The sequence below is a fragment of the Python bivittatus genome, unplaced genomic scaffold (genome assembly GCF_059951505.1).
Source record: "Python bivittatus isolate LINGU-HERP-01145 unplaced genomic scaffold, Pbiv_v1 ctg000610_np1212, whole genome shotgun sequence".
Taxonomy (NCBI): Eukaryota; Metazoa; Chordata; class Lepidosauria; order Squamata; family Pythonidae; genus Python; species Python bivittatus.
The window spans coordinates 22,859,242-22,877,822 of record NW_028277088.1 but is presented as its reverse complement, the minus strand read 5'-3'; the positions used below and the strand labels follow the sequence as shown (position 1 = coordinate 22,877,822).

The 18,581-nt window shown below is 36.3% G+C and overlaps 1 protein-coding gene across 3 annotated transcripts in view; it reads left to right on the top strand.

Moving 5' to 3' along the window:
• Positions 1-18,581, top strand: part of CDK6 (cyclin dependent kinase 6) — a 111,513-nt gene that overhangs the window by 69,962 nt on the left and 22,970 nt on the right. For all 3 annotated transcript variants that reach the window (XM_088150574.1, XM_088150575.1, XM_088150576.1), the window contains exon 5: positions 6,154-6,263. In XM_088150574.1, the coding sequence (XP_088006700.1) occupies positions 6,154-6,263 (110 nt within the window). The remainder of the gene's footprint in view (positions 1-6,153; positions 6,264-18,581) is intronic.

Genomic DNA, 18,581 nt, shown 5'->3' with positions numbered 1-18,581 from the left:
AAAAGCAATACAGAGAAAACGGTAGGACATATTCATAATAAATCATGACCCCTGCAGTTAACCCCAATCTGTTCTAGGTAGTTCATCTCTTCAAAATGGTCTTTGATATAAAAATTGCAGTCTTGCTAGTGATATGCAGATTTGTTCCCTGCAAGAAGACTCTTGAATGTGGGAACCAGGAACCTGCTTCTGTGAAAACAATTCCTAAGTATAAATAGGACTTAATCTGATCTATGTGTTCCCCTGTCCAGGCTCCAGTTATATCTAGTCCAGTTATATCTAGTTTCTTTTCCTGAAAATGACTGCCTTGGTCTTGAACTTGTTGCGTACACAGTATGAACTGAACCTGTGCAGCAATCTTCTCATCCCTACCTGGGTGAACAACATCAGGACCATGTCATCAGCATAAAGCAGGATGTTTACATGTTTATTTTTAACTTTAGGCATATGCATGTCAGTTGATGGAAGGAACTTTGGGATATCGTTTATGTACAGATTGAACTGAATAGGAGCCGGTATATATCTTTGTCTGAGATCAGACTTTTGTGGGTGCTAATTTTACCTGTTAGGGGACCATGTGCTCCTGTGTGTACCTTTAAGCATGTGTTTGAATATAATGTCCTAGTTAAAAAAGGAATCTGGGTTCTATGTTCAGGACCATAAGTCAAAAGCTGCACTGAGGTCTGTGAATGTTGTAAACAGTTGGCTCCCTTTAGCTGTATATTTTTCTATTAGGCGACATAAAATTAAACAATTATCAATAGTAGAATGACCAGACCTAAATCCAGATTGCTCTTCAGCTAACAAGGCCTTTTCAGTTACTCAGTCCTCAATGTGGTATAAAAGATATTTGGGATACAATTTTGCTATGATGTCAGTTAGACTGATTGGAGAGCTCCCAGCCAGCTGGAATTTGGCAGGAATTATTTATATGAGTAAATAAACTTGCAAGTAAAAAAGCCTACCAGTCACTGTGATATTTGAATAGTTCAGTGGGTAGAACATCTTCCCCAAGAGCCTCTTCAGAGTCTGAATGAGTCCTCTAATTTCCTGTTCAGTCATTGGAGGCCAAGGTAAGGAGGGGCTAACGGCCTTTTGTAGATCCTTTGGTGGGTCCTTTAGTTCACCACAGCAGGAGACAATGAATAATTGGCTGTAATATTCCTCCCAATGAAGGCAAGTATAAGATATGGAGGGAGAACCTGTGTTCCTGCAACTGAATGCCCCCCCCAAAAAACTTGATTTGGGTAAAAACATAGTGGGGAAGTTGAAGAGGAAAAAGATAATCTCTAAGCATACATTTAGACTTAAAAGGGATGTCAAGATACTTCTCCTTCTGTCTTGAGTTCTCTGAGTACAGCAACCAGAACTATTTTTTCTGGTTTATCATCAAGAAATACCGTCCACTTAAAAGAGAATTCCTTATATAGAAGATTGCGCTACAAGTAGTCCTTGCTTAATGACCCTAATTGGGACAGGAATTTCCATTGCTAAGCAAAGCGGTCATTAGGTGAAACATCACATGGCTGCACCGCTTAGCGACAGCAGCTCCAGTAGTCCTAGTTGTGGTCATTAGATGAGGACATCGTGCTTCTCCTGTCCTGTGCGAACTGCTCCATCCTGCTGTCTCCTTCCCAGCCAGGTCCAGCAAGCTCCCTTCAGCAGACAAGGCTCCACTGCCCTGCTGCACTCACCTTCGCATTATCTCCCCCCACCTGCCTATCTCCCCCATCTCTGCCTTTTTGACCACCCTGCCACCTATCCCTGCTGCCACCTGCCACCCCCAGCTGACCTTTGCCATCTTCCTCCTGCTGCTGACGACATATGCCCGGCTGAGGCAATTGCTGGCTCTTCACGAGGCCTTGCAAGGCATCACGAAGGGCCAGCAGGTGCCTTGGCTGGGCACACCTCATCAGCAGTGGGAGGAAGAAGATGGCAAAGGTCAGCTGGGGACAGCAGGGGAGTTGAAGTGCATGCTACAGTCGTAAATGCAGTTGGGCTGCCAGGCACCTGAATTCTGATCATGTGACCACAGGGTACTGCAACAGCCGTAACTTTGGGAACCAGTCATAACTAACATTTGTTCAATGCCATTGTAACTTCTAACGGTTGCTGAATGAATGATTGTTTAGTTAGGACTACCTGTAAACACATTGCAAATTCAGTACAGGGATAAATAGTGCGGTGTATGAGAAAATGTTACGAAAATTTTTATAAATGAAATCATTCTTTAAAGAGCATATCAGCTAAACACTTGAATGCACCATCTTCCTTAAAGGTCAAAAGAAGACTCAGTATCCCTTCTGGTTGTGCTTAGTTTAACAATATTGGCTGTTTTAATGGGAATATAAATGCAGTGTAAGCAAATGGCATAAATAAAGCAAGTAATTAAAACTAAAGAAGAATCTATTCCTTTGTTCTTTGAATTATTGTTTGCATTGTTCATTTGTTTCAAAATCAGCCCAACAAGATAAAATAGGTCCATTAGCCCAAATTGGACTGTTATCCCTGATAATAAGATTTTTTGTCACTACATCAAAGTGAGTTTGCACTTTTAGGCTATATTTCTAAATATTTACAAATAAATACATTCTATTATATTCAATAGGAGTTCATGTCTGGGCAGACCTTTACAAAAATATATTAATCACCATAGACTCCAGCTTGCCCCTTTCAATCCAAATCTTGACCTTATAAGGAGGCATCAGGTCTGTCATTACTTAAGCTTATCCCTGTGTTATTTTGGGGGTGGGGGTAGATGAAGCCTTTCCTTTATCAAAAAGTTTCACATAAGTAAAATTTGGTAATAAAAACAATTCAGAAGAGGAAGTTCTATGGTAGCTGTTGAATTCACCATATCCTGTCTTCAGCATGATTTTCATTTCTGTTTCTCTGTAACTGAATGGAATATCCATAAATATTTGTTTGGTTTCTTGGTGAAAAAGGGATGAGACAGAGGGAAATGTTCTTAGTGAATCATGCAGATTCAATGCATCATTGGTTTTTTTTTTTTCCAAGAGAACATTCTTAGTAGCAAGAACATTTATCTGTGGTTATTCTTTGCAGTCAAGTTCCTTGAATACAAGCGGACACATTTTGCTCATCTTGAACATCAAACACATGATTATGCACACTGAGACAATTGCATTCGTTACAAACATTACAGCCTTCTTCAGTTTGGTGCCCCCTGAATACAACCTCTAACATCCCTAGCCAGAAGGCTAATTTGTATAGATTTCTTAATCAATGTGCAGTTTCACCTAAACCATTCTTTATGAAAGATTTTGCTAAGACCTTTCCTCCATGTAATGCTTTCTTCAGTCAGTTTCATCGGGAATACAGTTCTTTTTTTTTTTTTAAATAACACATTTTGGGGAAGAATACTTTCTTAGCATTTAAAATGCATAATTTTGTGCTATGAAAATGTCTTTTTCCCTCCCTGCTAAGCATAGCATTTGCAGTAGACATTGTTCTCCTCAACACTGGCCTTGTCTGGGGATTTTAGTAATTGAAATCCAACATCTTAGAAGAGCACCAGATGGAGGATATTGCAGAATATGTTAATATTGTATAATATAATAATAATATTATATATAATAATATAATAATATGTTAATATCAGGAGAACCTAGTGGCATCACAGGAGACAAATCACATAACTTCTCCCTTCCCATTTTATACCACTTTGTAAATTGCTGAAATGTTCCTTATATATTGCCACCTCAGATGTTAACAGATGGAAAACAACAAAAACTGTGAATGATATTAGCTATTATTTACAGCAAGCCAGGAAAAGAAACAGCTTACGTGAATGGATATGGAAGATTGGACAGTTTAGTGTGAATTTTGTTGTGGCAAACATAGATCTAGAGGATGTCCATAAAGGCACAGAGTTCGAAAGGTATTAGAAACAACGAAGTTGTATCTTTTCCTGAATATCTAAAAAGAAATTAATTTTCATTAAATTAGGAGAAAAGCATATTGTAACTGTCCATTTGAATCTCTTTCAAGAGAAAGAGAAGTTTTCAGTATTTCACCTAGCAAAATATTCTGTAGTGGTTTCCAAAATGTGTTTGGCCTTTGTAAATTCTTTGTAAATTTAGGCACTTCAGAATTCAGTTTTATTCCTTGTTTTGTTGCACTCAGTCCTTTCTTTTGAGGTTTTTATTGTTTTGAGCAACTGCACCTGTCGATGCAAGGATCATGAATCTTTGCATAGGGAAGGAAGAAAACAGTTCCAGTGCCTACTTCTCACTTTTCACTGCCTGAAAACTGAAGTTTTATCGGTTGGGGCTTTCTGTCCAACTGTAACAGTTGTGTGGATAGAATCTCAGACATATTCACATGTGAGCTTTGCACTACTCAGAAACTGCTCCATACCACCTGATGGCAGCTGGTTTGGGGAACTGAGCCAAGTTATTTCTCTTTCTGTGCTGGTTTGTTTAAAACCAGAGCAACGCTTTTTCTCCTTTTTGCAGTGCAGCACCTCCGCACACCTTACGTGTAGGCCATTTTCTCCTTCCTCCCCTCAGTTTAAGGCAATCCTTATTCTTTCCTCCTTCCTTCCAGAGCTTGAGTATCCTATTTCTGTAGATATTAGAATTTGTGTCCCCCTCCAACAACTGCAGAAATATGCAGCCATATTTACATCTATTGAGAAAAGCCCATTGTTGCAATTTAACATCACAGTTTGCAGGTTTTAAAATGCAATAGGAAAGCTGGCTTTGCAGCTAGAAAGCATTGGCTCTTTTCAAGCTGCCAGGTTGTCCTTCCTTCCTTCCTTCTCAAACAACAAGGTAAATGTACTCAACAGAAACTAAAAACCTAGATTGGTGGATGGGCCTAGCAATGTATTCTGTTTTCCTTTATACGAAGGCAGAACACTAAATTTTTTGCATTCTCCTGTTGATTCCAGTTGGAGGGAGCTCAGGTGGCTTGTGGGAGATCTCAGCCTTCTAAGGTCAGCAGAAGTGAAGGTGATTAAGAAACTGAGGAGTGGAAATAGTGGTGTGGAAGTGCCCCCTCTGGAGCAGCTTAAGAGTCTTAAAATGGCTGATTTCAGCAGAGGCTTAAAGCCTGCCTGTTGCTCATTTTAAATAAACTCCATTTTCCTATTTTTTTCCCTCACCATTTCAAACACACGACAAAAGCTAAATCTGTTCATGGTGGCTGTGTATTTGGCCTAGAAAATCAGTATATTTAGGTTTATCAAGCAGCCTTCTACATTCAGCAGTCATTTCAGCAAGCCTGAATACCGATTAATACCTATCAACTACAGTAAGTTACACTGTTCATGTTGCAGTAACAGTTTATAGGTCCTCATTTATGCCATACATTTAGCAGTGTCTGTTTTCTTCTTTCTTAAAATTACTGAATTGTTTCTAAAACAGATATGATGAGACCAAAGTGTTAACCTGACCATTTGTCTAAATGATATCCTTGCATTTTCCATATTTATTATTTCATCATGTCTATTTTATATATATTTTGCATGTTTTAATCTAATTTCAGATGACCTCTAAATTGAGGAATACACTTTTTTCTCAGAGATCGATGCCATTACTTTAATTAAAAATAATGTCTTTGGGAAAATATATTTAAATTCAACATTATTTAAGACTGCAATTGTATTTTTCCCTTCTCACTTGTAACTTCTTCAAACTTTTATCTATATGTACATCTCAGAAAAACTGTCACAGACTGTATTTCCTGTGGTGCTTTCAGATCAAAGGTTTATTGTGCAGTCCTTAACACTGAGTTTTCCTTTTCCTCTATCTATTTCTTAATGTAAAGAAATACATGAAGGAAGATGAAACAGAATAATTGCTGTCAAATACTTTTCAATTAATAGCCTTTAAAATAATTTACCTGGAAGCATACCTAATGTTTTTCATTTATAACTTTATAAAATGACATTTGTCCATCCTGAAGACTAAAATGTTTCCTTCCTGCAATATAAAACAAAATCTAAGAATCAGAGAAATGATTAATAATATAATGATTATGTATATTCATTCCACAAAGATCCTCCTTCAAAGTTTGCAATCTAGATATACAGGAACATATGTTAGGAAAAGAAAGAGATATTTTCCTGCTTCTTGGAAATTTCTGTAATTAAACCATATTTCTAATGCTTTACCCTTTGTTTTGCAGGTTGTTACTCTGTGGTACAGAGCTCCCGAAGTTCTGCTTCAATCCAGTTATGCAACACCAGTTGATCTTTGGAGTGTAGGTTGTATATTTGCCGAAATGTTCCGTCGCAAGTAAGCAGTAATTTAAATCTTTCTTATTTGGAGAAAAAATAGCTGTAGCTGTAGCTAATATTTCACGAACTGCTATTTTGCTCATTAATTTACTTTAAAATGTCTTCATCAGACCAGATTTTAGGATTGTGTAATAATACAGTAATAACTTATTTATTATTTAAAGCAATACAGTGCTGAGATTCCATGATCATGATACAAGAACAAATAAAAATGTCAAGGCAGGCTGGAGGATGTGCACCTTGGAGAAGCTGGGGAAATAAAAGTGTTTGAACCTGGCATTGAAAAAATTCTAATGTAGAAACCATGGGAATCTCTTAGGAAGGATATTCCAAAGTAATATTCAGTCATGATCCCAAAATATTGGAGTTGTCAGAAGATTTTAATAGTGAGCTGAAGGAATATTGGCTAGCTGCAATTGCCCATCTCTTCTGCTCTTCACCGCCCTCTGTTTTCATTCATGCCTTTGTAAGTTTCAGATGATTCACTAGAAATCCATCAAACCTGAAACTGAATCTTTGACAATTATTTTGTAAGTTTTTTTTCTGTTCTAACAGTGTTTCTGTTAATATTTATACACCTAGTGTACTGAAAGATTCATAAGGAGCTTTTGTGGATATGCTGTCTGAAGTATATTATCTGGGAGAGGCATATTTTTGAGTTCACAGTATAGGATTCTATTGAAATCCACAGTAGATTTCTTTTACAGAATTAGATTAGTGTGTATAGCATTGTTGCTTAAACATTTTAATATTTGTAAATTTAATTTAAAAATAATTTTCTTTCCAAATTTTAAAATCAAAATATTGGTATATGATATCAGAATTGAATGAAGTTTGTGAAATACACAAATCTTAAATTCATGAAACACTAAGTTTGATAATCTGGGGCTGGAAGCGGTTGAAATAATACAAACATAAGTGATTACCAACTGTTTCCATACATTGTCATTCTACAACTATTTGATATATTATTTTAATATCAATATTACGTGCATTAAATGTTTTTTATTTGGAATTTTTAGTTTAATCTTCATGATGGCTTAATATTTCTTTATTCTTAGAATGGAGGTGGACCCCTAGCTGATCATGGTTATGCCATTGGAAGAGGAGGGAACTGCAGCTTAGGACAGACAAGGAGAGGATAAGAGAGAACTTAGATGATTTAAATAAATACATGTCTCTAGGACCAGATGGATTATATCACAGGGTACTGAAGGAACTAGTGGAGGTTATTGCAGAACAACTCTCAGTAATTTTTGATAACTCTTGGAGATTCTAGAAGACAGGAGGAAAGCAGATTTCATCTCCATCTTCAAAAGGGGGAAAAGGGAGGACTTGGGAAACTACAGACCAATCAGCCTGACATCTGTACTGGACAAAGTCTTCAAACACGTTATCAGGTGGCTTATTTGTGAACACTTGGATAGGAATGCTACAGTTAACAGGAGCCAGCATGAGTTTGTTGCTAACAATGTGAACCAGAATAATGTGGCATAATCACAGGACATTTTATCATGGGTTATGATGCATTTTTAAGTTGTCTGAGTGTGGCCCTATAAAGATACTACCTTATCTCCTTTGTAGAGTTACTAGCAGAGCAGATTTAGGGAATAATGTAGATATAGTTTACTTGGACCTCAGCAAAGGTTTTGACAGATGGATAATGTACAATCAATGAATCTCAGACAGTCTGTTCCCAAAAAGAAAGTCTAGGAGGAAGAATGAGAATTAAACAAAGGGAATATTAATATGAATCAAAATTAGAAGAAGAAAAGGCTCAGAGTCAGTGAGGGGTAGAACAGTGTGAAGCTGGATTCCAAACTGGGGACTGAGAAAATAATTCCGTGTGTTGACCAATCACCGACTCTATTGACATTGTGTTCATTAAACAAGTCAAGCAGCTGATATTTATGCCTGACCCCTATTCTAAATGTCTTATCCTATCTGCCTGTGAAATGTTACAATGTTTGAAATTCATGCTAGGCGTGAACAGGCATTTCTGGCTTAAGAATCTATACGAATCAATTATTCACTATGCTGGGTTCCTCCTTTAGTTTCTAAATCTATATGTTCTGAACCAGTACAATTTACTGGGTGTGTTCACACAGAATTCTAAGGTGTAGGTCAGTGAGGTCACTAGGGTATTTAAAGACCTAATGTCTGAATTTCCATGGTGTGGCTATGTTTGTTTCTTTAAATCTTAGTTAGCTTGGTTAAATCTTAATTTAAATCATGGTTAAATTTTACAGCATTAATTGACTACTTTTCAGGGGTTGGATTTGTGACAAAATGATGGTAGTGCAGAAGATTAGCAGATAGGGAGAATGAAGGAGAAGGCAAGGAATGCAGAGTCTCCCGCAGGTGGCATAGTGGTGGCTGCCAGAGTATAGAGAATTATGTAGGTGGGTGGAGCTTGCAAGGAACCTTTTGCCCTGTGTGAAAGAATGGAGTGGGCTCTGCCAGGAGCATGTATCCTTGACAGCCAAGGCTCACTCACGACACACACAGCCCATCCTTCACACTTTCAGACACTTTTGCTGACAACATGATTGAAGGAGCAGGAGAAAGAGAGAAAGAACTTTGTGGCAACAAGCATGCACACTTATTTCAGAGCCCCTTGCTGTTTTACAGAGCACAGGAAGTTCCCTATGAGCTCCACATGTGGACAACTCATCATTTGGAATATGCAGATACTAACATCAAACCGGGGGCACCTCAGTTTGGGTGTAAGGTGCCTTCAGATTTATTGGCAGATGAAATGCACAATGACTTAGCAAAGTATCGTCTTTGGCATTTAGCCTCAAAATGGGCTAATTCAAAAATTGGGTTAATATGTTGTGTGAACAAAATCATTGAATCATTCTCAGTTATGGACAAAATGTTTCTCCCATAAAATGTACAGAATGCTGATTTTCTTTCACATTCATATTATATTTTTGAATCTAAAATACTTTTCTTTCAGCTCTGTTTGTGCACCCTGGGGCAAAACTCCTAAGACTCTGCCAAAAATATTGCTTTTCTGAAAATTAGTATGCCTTGCTGCCTTTTTGTCTGGCAGTCAAATATGATTCAAGCTGTCATTGTTATTCTGTTACATAGAGAGGTTGCTGGGTTAAATTAGAGGCCTGCATTTATTCAGGCTTATGGTAGAAATTCAGGACTTGGAAACAGAACTGAAAAAGATAATCTAATAGACTGGCCACCTGTCTAGAGATGAATTAAAAGCTTGTCCAGGACTAGCTCATCAGTCTCTATACCCATAAAAGATAGAAAGGCTTAAAAGAAAGATAAAGTGATATGTAGATATTTCCTAATGGGATGAGGAAAAGGAGGATCTCTTCATATAAAATGTTTAGAGATTAATAGGGTGAACTTCAACATAGCTATAGACATATTTGGATCAGTGGCAACAAAATAAGACATATAGCTATTATGAATATATTTGTTTAGAACACTCATTTAGAACATTAACATTCCCACATTTGATTTTAAATTAATATAAAAAAGAGTGGATGCCCAATTATTTCTACTTTTCTATTATACGTAAGTTTTCATTTTAAAAAATACAAACTGGGACAATATGTTCTTATATTCAGGTCCAGAAATCATTCTCTTTTATGCTTTATTACATAAAATTGCATGCTAAGCCAGAGTTGATTTAATTTGGAATTTGTTGCAAAAAAACTACTAGGATGAAAGAGCAGCTGGCTTCAGCAGAAACCTTGTATGATGATATAATCACCCCATAGTGGGATGGGGTTGGCACTTTTTTGTCCACCCTGACTTTTCATGCAAATATTTTGACATACCACATGGTGGGATTGTATTTCACTACCTCAGGAAATGTGGAACCAGTAGATAGTGAACAGCAATCTTGTCATATGGTGAGGGTCAACGCTCAAGATAAATAATCTCATAGAGACTTTGCTCATCTATTCATTTGAACCCACCTCTATTTCCATATATAACCACTTTTAGGACTAAGTTATAATTACAGGTTTTACTGTTTTTGTTTTTACTTTATCATTTTCTTTTTTGATCTGTTCTTGTTCTTCCTTCAGACTTGCAGATCAGATTTGTTTTGTTGAGAAATGGGAGGGAAATTTTGCATTCTCATTTAATTGAATAATATGATTCAAACAGTAAGATTGATAATAAGCTTGTGATTATTGTAAGGTGCATTATGATTTTTTGCAGGCAATATTAGCCATGTTTCCCCTCAGCACCTTTGTTATGAGTGAGTCTAAATACTTTAAATGAGGTTTCTAAAAATGGATGCATGTAGATTATTAAATATGCAAGTTCACATTGTGTGTGTTACCCATTTCGTGTCTGGGAAACGAAATATTTACTGTATTATGAAGAATCAAAATGAGTGGAGTTTCCCTGAGTGACCAATTTAAAGCTGAAAAAAATTAAATAAAAGACACTTTAAAAAGTTCCAGGAGGTTAACAAGCTCATTTCATTATATACATTTTTTTTTATGGTTCATATTAGCTTGCTTCCTTCTTCTGTTTTTCTGGCTGGTTATCTTCCCAAGGGCTTACAGTTCAGCCGATTGATAACCGTTAGTCAAACCCAGTAACTGTATCTGTCTGTGGTTGGAGAGGGGTGTGGAAGTGAATGGCATGCCATTCAGTTGTGGTTTTCCTTCAAGCTTCCAATCATGCCAGCCTTTGTCACAATTGTAGATATGATGGGCAAAGGAAACCGTTGGTCAACCATAGAAACCAAAAACTGTTACTTAGCGCCTAACAAAAGCAAAGAGGGGAGGGGGGAATGCCAGCTTAGCATGCAGAAAAACCCTTGGTCACTCACATAAAATAATTGGGCTGCTACAGCCAGACTGAGTGGTTTGATGGTATATATTTTTATATATGGCAGCTATAGCTTTGCTCTGGTGAATAAACATTTTATTTTGATATCACTATTTTGTTGGGGTTTTGTCCTCTGTAGCCTTCATTAGGATGAGTACAGTAGCATTTACATGAGGAAATGACAGGAATGATCTGTTCCATTAATGGCAATTGGGGACGGGGCTGGAGAGCTCCTTGGCTGATGGTGTCCATGATATTTTTGTGTGTAAAAGCAACAGGTGATGTGCAAGTTTACTGTATCCTGAAGTCAGTCTTGAGGCAGAGGACTAAAGTGACCAATCTTTAGTAACCTAAACTAGGAGTATATCTTACAGCATTCAGAGTCACTTTTGAGAAGACTGTAAAATACCTTTAGATTCTCTTAAGGTGTTTTGAAAAAGAGTATATTGCTGAGGTTAGCTGGAAAGAAAAATTGTTGTTTATATACAGAGTAATTGCTTTATGAGGAAATGTTACACTGCAAATAATTTTAACCTATTGTCAGCAGCATAGGAAGTGGGGCGATTCCCATTTTTTCCTGCCCTCCAAATGTGTTCCAAAGATTTGGCCATCCCTCCTGAGCAGATTTTGTATGAGCATAGTGGCTGGAAGCAGTAGGGCAGGGAGGGAGGACCAGGACAGGAAAGCTGAATTGACTAAGTGGTGATTGGTTTACAATAGGTTGTGATTAGAGCAAGTTCAAATAACAGGATATTCAATTTAGTGCAAATTGTAAATTGATACCAGGTTGCGTTTAATGGAACTCAAAATTCAGTTAATGCAAGGCTAGCACGTACACAGTTGAGGCTAACGCAGTTGCAGTTGGGGTTTTAGACGCTGCTAATCTTCATCTGTGTAAAATGGAGAAAAGGAAGATTCAATCAGAGGAAAACAGTACAAGCTCAAAAAAAGAAGAGGCTCATTATTACATTAGAGCAAAAATTTGATGTAATTGAATGAAATGAACATGGTCATAGCAACACTAAAAGAGTATGAGAGGTTGGAATGCCTGTATCTACATTAATTTTCTTTTTTTATTTTGCTTCCTATAACTACTTTGTGAGTTTGTTAACCATACATTTAAATTATAAGCATATTCTTTTTATCCTTTACTGTAATATTTCATTCATATACATATAAAAAATTATGATTAAAAATTTTCATTGCCTAGTTCCATCGAGCTGGAACCAATTACCATATTTTCCATAGAAATATCACTTTGAATAGTGCAAATTCGAATAATACAGCAATTTCATGGGATTCATTAACTGCACTGAGACCTACCTGTATGTCCTTTCTGTATCTATACTATTTGCAGAGATCACCTAAGTTATATAAGTTAAAATGACAATTACCCTACTCAGAGTGAAATATGTAGTTTCCAAATTATTTTTTAATATTCCGTAGTTTGAGTTGCTTAAGAAATCCCCATTTTATCTGCTGTACTAACAATTAATAGAAATGGCTATTCTTGCTTTCATGTTTCAGATAGGAGTCCTAATTTGAGATAAGGTTATTTTATTTAATCTGAAAATATATCTGAATGTGTTTTGCATTAAAGTTTTCTAAACCACACTCACACAAAATTTACATGCCCCAGTCTTGTCAAAGGAGGTTTTGCTAGTGAACATATAGAACAAATCTTTCTGCCCCCCCCGACTTTCTTTCAGTTTTATAATTTTGCTTTTGACAGTGCTTTCTGTTCTCATCAAACCATTTAAAAATATATTCACAGGGTGTTTTTAAACACACACACATGCGTGCGCACACACATCAGGTTTATATGCAGCCTGGGAAGCAGAAAATCAGATAGAAATCTATAAAAGGATGGGACAGCAGGACACTGACAGCATCTGAGGCCAGCAAAGGAAAAGACATAAAACAACCCTGAAATACTTTGCCATCTTGTTTTGAGTAAATATCTTGTGCCAGATTTTCTCAAAGGGAAAGATGGAGAACACAATATGGGATCTGATGATTTTTAGACATTTGGAGAATTATATTTGTTTTCCAAGCCATCACTTTTTTTTCTTTTTTTTTTTTTTTTTTGAGGCAGGTTACTTCTGCCTCAAAAAAAATAGGAGTAGAGATGGACAACTTACTGGTTGTCAAGGGCCATGCCTAATATGTTAAGAGATCCTGAGGCTACAAAGCAGGTGGAACCTACATCACATATGTGAGTGTGGCAGGCTTTGGGGTGGGAATTTGAAGAAGGGTGCTTTGTTCTGTTTTATAGTCATATGTGTATTTTACAGCTTCTGCTACATTGTCCATGTCATTTCTAACTCAAAGTGACAGGAAGTTGTGCTCATTTTCAGTAGTCACATTAAAAGGTTCTCCATGAGTACAGTGACCATATGTCCTTTATTATAAAAGACAGTCTTTTATTTCAAAAAGCTGTCCTTTAGATTTATTTAATTATTTATTTTCTTGGTTTTGCTCTTTAATTTTCCTTTGTAAAACAAAGTTATAAACATAAACAATTGATTTTTTTAATCCTTGTGAACCTCTTTCAGATTTGCCCGTTTTTCATCGTTTTTCCAAGAAAATATGGTCCCTGTAAGGACACAAAAGGAATTGGGGGGGGATGCACTCCTGGGACCACAGGTTGTCCACTCTTGTTACAGAGTTTCCGTGTGATATTGTGGATTCTCCCATGAACTCAATAATCAATCCACAATATGCTGAAATATCTAGGAGGGCAGGAAGAAGAACATAATACAGAATTCCTGGCTAAACATTTAACCTGTCTTGAGATAGATATTACCTGATATGGATATCCCCCTTGTCTCAATCATACCTGGACTTCCCATTAACTGGGGATTCCAATAAGTTAAATCTGAGGCTTCTGAGGAGATAGACCCTAGTCCTTTTTCCCATCTAGGCTCCCAGCTTCTGAGTCACAATTTAAAATGAACTGAAATGTTTCTCTATATCCTGTCAGTGGGAGAGACTGGGGGAATTGCCTCTGTCTGTCTGACAAAGAACATCTCTCCCTTGTGTACATAAATTAGGGTGCCTGAGCATCTCTAAATAGCTCAGCATGTTGATAGGCAAGGAGTGTATATTCACAACAAAGCCTTTAATGAAAGTCCTGTTTTCAGGCTTTAAAATCAAAGTAAAGAGTATCCAGTTGACTGCTGTAGCCTGTTACAGATTTTTGTACTACCCCAGGTACACTGACAGCCTGTGCAAATAAAGTTGAGTTTGCTGGAATAACTAAAGTCCATTATTGCTGTTTCTGAGCAATGCAAAGGGTCAGAAACTTTGAACTTGCCCTAGTGGATGTCGGGGATGGGTGAGTCAGGAAGACACTTGAAAATCATGCTTTTTTTCTGTCTGGGCTCTTGATAAATTGGAGTGACTTGATCCCTCTAGTCTCATAATGATCTTGATGTGCATAGGGATTTGGATCTTAGGAGGTATTCTTCAAATATTGTTTGCAGGGATTTTTAAAATTATTCTATTGATTTGCCTCCTAATAGCTTTATTATAGATACCAGCCTTTAGACAATATAGGATCAAACTGCTAAGTATTTTGTTTGAAATTCTATTAAAATAAGATTTACTATTCTTCAACCTAATTTTAGAGATTCAAGAAACATGTTACTGTTATTTAGCAATTAAATTGAAGAGGAATGTTTCTCAACCTTGGCAACGGATGTGTAGACTTCAGTTTCCAGAATTCCCCAGCCAACCTGGCTGTTGCTGAGAATTTCTTAAGTTGAGTTCCATACATCTGGAAGTTGCCAAGGTTGGGAAACCTTTATACCAAACTCTGTTTATCTATAGAAAAAAAATCTCTACATTAAAGTATATAAAGTACGTTATTAATCTCACGGTGTACAAATTTTATCACAAGGATAAAATCAGACCAAATTTCATTGAATTGAGAGTCAGTCTTTTGAAATAAAACGTATTTAGGTTGCAATGCTGTGTTCCTGAATTTAGTGAGGCACTAAAAGCATAAAGAGTTCCCAGAACATTTGCAAAAAATGTCTTATTTTAGCCTTGATCAAATTAACTAACTTTATATTCCTTCCTTTTACTTCTAACAGTCTTAATCTTTGATTCAATCAAGTGCTGTCATAGGATTTGATTTCTCTTCAATTCTTTATCCCATCACACAGATTTCTTCAAAGCTTTAACAGGCCTCTTTTGTAGATACAATAAGAAAACATTTTCCAGGTCATTCTGTTGGTTTATCATTCATATTTCTTTTGTATATCCAGTAAAGTGTTCTTTTCCAAATCATTTTCTTGGCCTTTCATTTGTAGTTCCACTTTTGGTACTTTCTCTGTCATTCCTTCATTAGCATCTTTTAGATATATTCTATCCATAGAAGCAGACATCATTACTGACAGTGTTGATATTATAGTTACTAATTTTTGATTCTGCTCTTCAAAGATCTCCTTTAATATTTCAGTTGTTATGACATTTTGTGACATTTTGTAAGTCCCAGTATTAACTGACATCAAGAACCGGCTTGTATTTTGTTTTCTTCTGCTTAGAATCTTTAATCCCTTATAGTGTCCAGTTTCTAAAATCATCACTTATCTTTGTTATGACTTGCAATAACCAGGATAGACAAAATAAGTCTGTTTCCCATGAAAAGCTGTTTATTTTTTATAGTTAATTCCAAAATCTTATAGTAAACGTCAATATTCCAAATTTATCTGGACCCTTAATCTGTTTATAACTTTCTTAGATCAAAATCTTATTTAGCTTTTTGCTGTTTATTTCAAATTATTTCTTAAGCTTATAATTAATTTTTCTTTTGTTCAGAGTTAAAGATAAACTCACCTGATAAAGACTTTCCAGACTTGTCATTCTGAAGATTTCTAATAGCTTTAAGATGGTTAATAGGCAATTTCCAAAAGTGATTAGGAAGTGAGGTTTGCGAACTCAGTGTCCTTTAAAAGTCTCTGCTGCGTTTGTGAGCAAGATGGCTGATCCCATTGTCTCTTGGTGCTCAAACCTGCAGAATACTGCTATCCTGTGGTTTCCTCCTGAGGAGCAGCCATCTGGAGCATATATGGGTGACCTCCCATCCTCACCTTATCCAGAGAGGTTCCAAGGAACCGGTCTACTCACTGGTTCCTTGGTCTTTACTGCAGTCACTGGCTCCACTTTCGCAGAGCCATCTTCAGTTCACCATACGTCTCCTGGAACTCTGAAAGAGTAGAAAGTAAAGAAAATTGAGCCCTTACAATAGAGTTTGTTTCAGCACTTTAATACATATAATGAGATCAGCTTCAATAATGATACTGAATGTCTTTTTTTTTTTTTTTTTTTTTACTATGAGAACACTTTTTGTCTTGCAGGTTTTGATAGGACTTTTTTTAAAAAAAATGTTGTGATTCCTGAAAGGAGATAAGGTGGCATACATAAATAACCGCTATTACTTTTTTTCTCACAAAACTCTGTGAAGCAGTCTAGACTGGCTAGCCCAACATACATTGTTATTTGGGGCAGAGACAAGGTGGCATGTATCTTACTTCAGTGGCTGATTAAGTAGGATCCCCTCAGTTGGCTTGAATATAACAGACCAGGTTAGCAGTACATAGCCACTCCTCCTGCCTCAATAGCTGCTGCCTACAGCCTTAGCTTTTTTCTACTTTCTTTCCTGTTCAGTTTGAAAATGGCACTATTCTGGGTTGCTGCAGAAGGTAAGAGTCAAAAGCATCAATCCATTTAGTCAGTACTGTCTTTTTTCAACTGGAAGAACTTCTCCAAGGTGCCAGGCTAATGTTTTCGGAGCACTGTTCCTGAGATCTCATAGCAGATTTTGCATTTGGGACCCTTTGTGTACAGAGTATATAAATACTAATATTCTCTCTTGCATTACTTCATGGCTTACTACAAGATTTTTATTGTATGCTTGTGAGTTATTTAATACAGGTTTTAAATCCTTTTTCAGAGGATAAGAGATTGTTCCTCAGGAAAGTACCTCTAGTGTTTGAGTGAACCAATAAGTAAAATAAGTTGGTTTCCATTTGTTTATTTGCTTTGCAGTGCTTTTAGAAAGGCTTCAAGTAGGTAAGAGTTAACTTCCTTCATGCTTTCATTCATGTGTGCAAAGGCTTTAAGCTGATACAAGTAGGAGTATGTTTGGTTAAGCAAAGTTTATTCCATGAGAAACTGACCTACTGGCATTAAACGTTTGCTGTTCAAAGGTTTCCCATCATAATGTCAGATAGAAATATTTTCAGTTGGTAAGGCCCAAAACAAATATACCTTATTGGCTCAAAATCGGAACTAAAAACACTAGGTGTTTTTATGCAAAAGACATTCCAGTGTTAAACAAATTATCTTAATATGCTTGTAATAGTATAATTTTAATCACGGTTAATTTCATGGGTTGTAGTTCTGTTCTGATTGCCTGATATTCATTTATACTCCTGACAAATTGGGTCATCTTCTATTTTCTTTGGTTCGCAAACTTCACTTAGTTATTGCAGTATCAAGAAAAAAGGGTCATCACATAATAGTTTGCATCAATGAGACCTTTCTCCAGCCAGCTAGAAGAAAGCAAGAATGTAATGCAAGAAGTAACAAATGAAAGCTTCAGGGTTACCTACTTCCTGTTAGTCCTGCATGTCAGAGGAATAAAACGTTTTGCCTAATTCCTGCTTATTTTTCTATATTGACAAGGAATAATTATTTAAAAGTAACTCAAGTCCAGTCTTTCAACCCCTTATGGACTTTTTGCATAAATTTTTTTTAAAATGAACTTGTGGTTTATGGCTTTGATGATTAGATAGGATAGATTGTAGAAAGAAGAGAGTTGTGATATAACTTTAGAGAGAGGGGTTAAAATATAATTATACTTGTAACTGCTGAGAGGAATATCAGAAGCTACTCCTTTGTATCTTTTTTCTTTCTTTTCTATTTTTCTATTACTTTTTTTCCCTTTCTTGCACTTTTAGCTTTTTATTTGATTTCTTTCTTTTTCTTTTCTTTATATTGGTTTGTATTAATTTTTATCTTTTTAAAAAAAATCTTTAATGAAAACATTATTAAAAACAACCTCAAGTGCAGTCTTTCAAAAGCTATCTGCCCTCCAGATGTGTTGAACAACTCCTACAATTCTTTCAGCAGCATTGTTCCTTCATACCAGTTTGCATTACACTTGTGTTTCCCATTTTTTCTTTTGCGGATCCCTTTGATTATAAACACAGGTATAATACTTGAAAATTAAGAGTTTTATGCTTGTAAGATACAAATGGTTATATTGTACTTTTTAAAATTATTTATTTATTTATCAAAGTTATCACCGCCCATCTTATTAAAAATGACTCTGGGTGAGTGTAACTTACAAAGCAATTAAAATCAATTAAAAATACAATTGTAAAAGGATCCTGAATAATTAGAAAATAAATAAAATCCAAGAACAGACGTTAAATTGGCAGTAACTCAGGGAGCGTCATCAAGGTGCCAGTCACAGCCCAGGATTGGG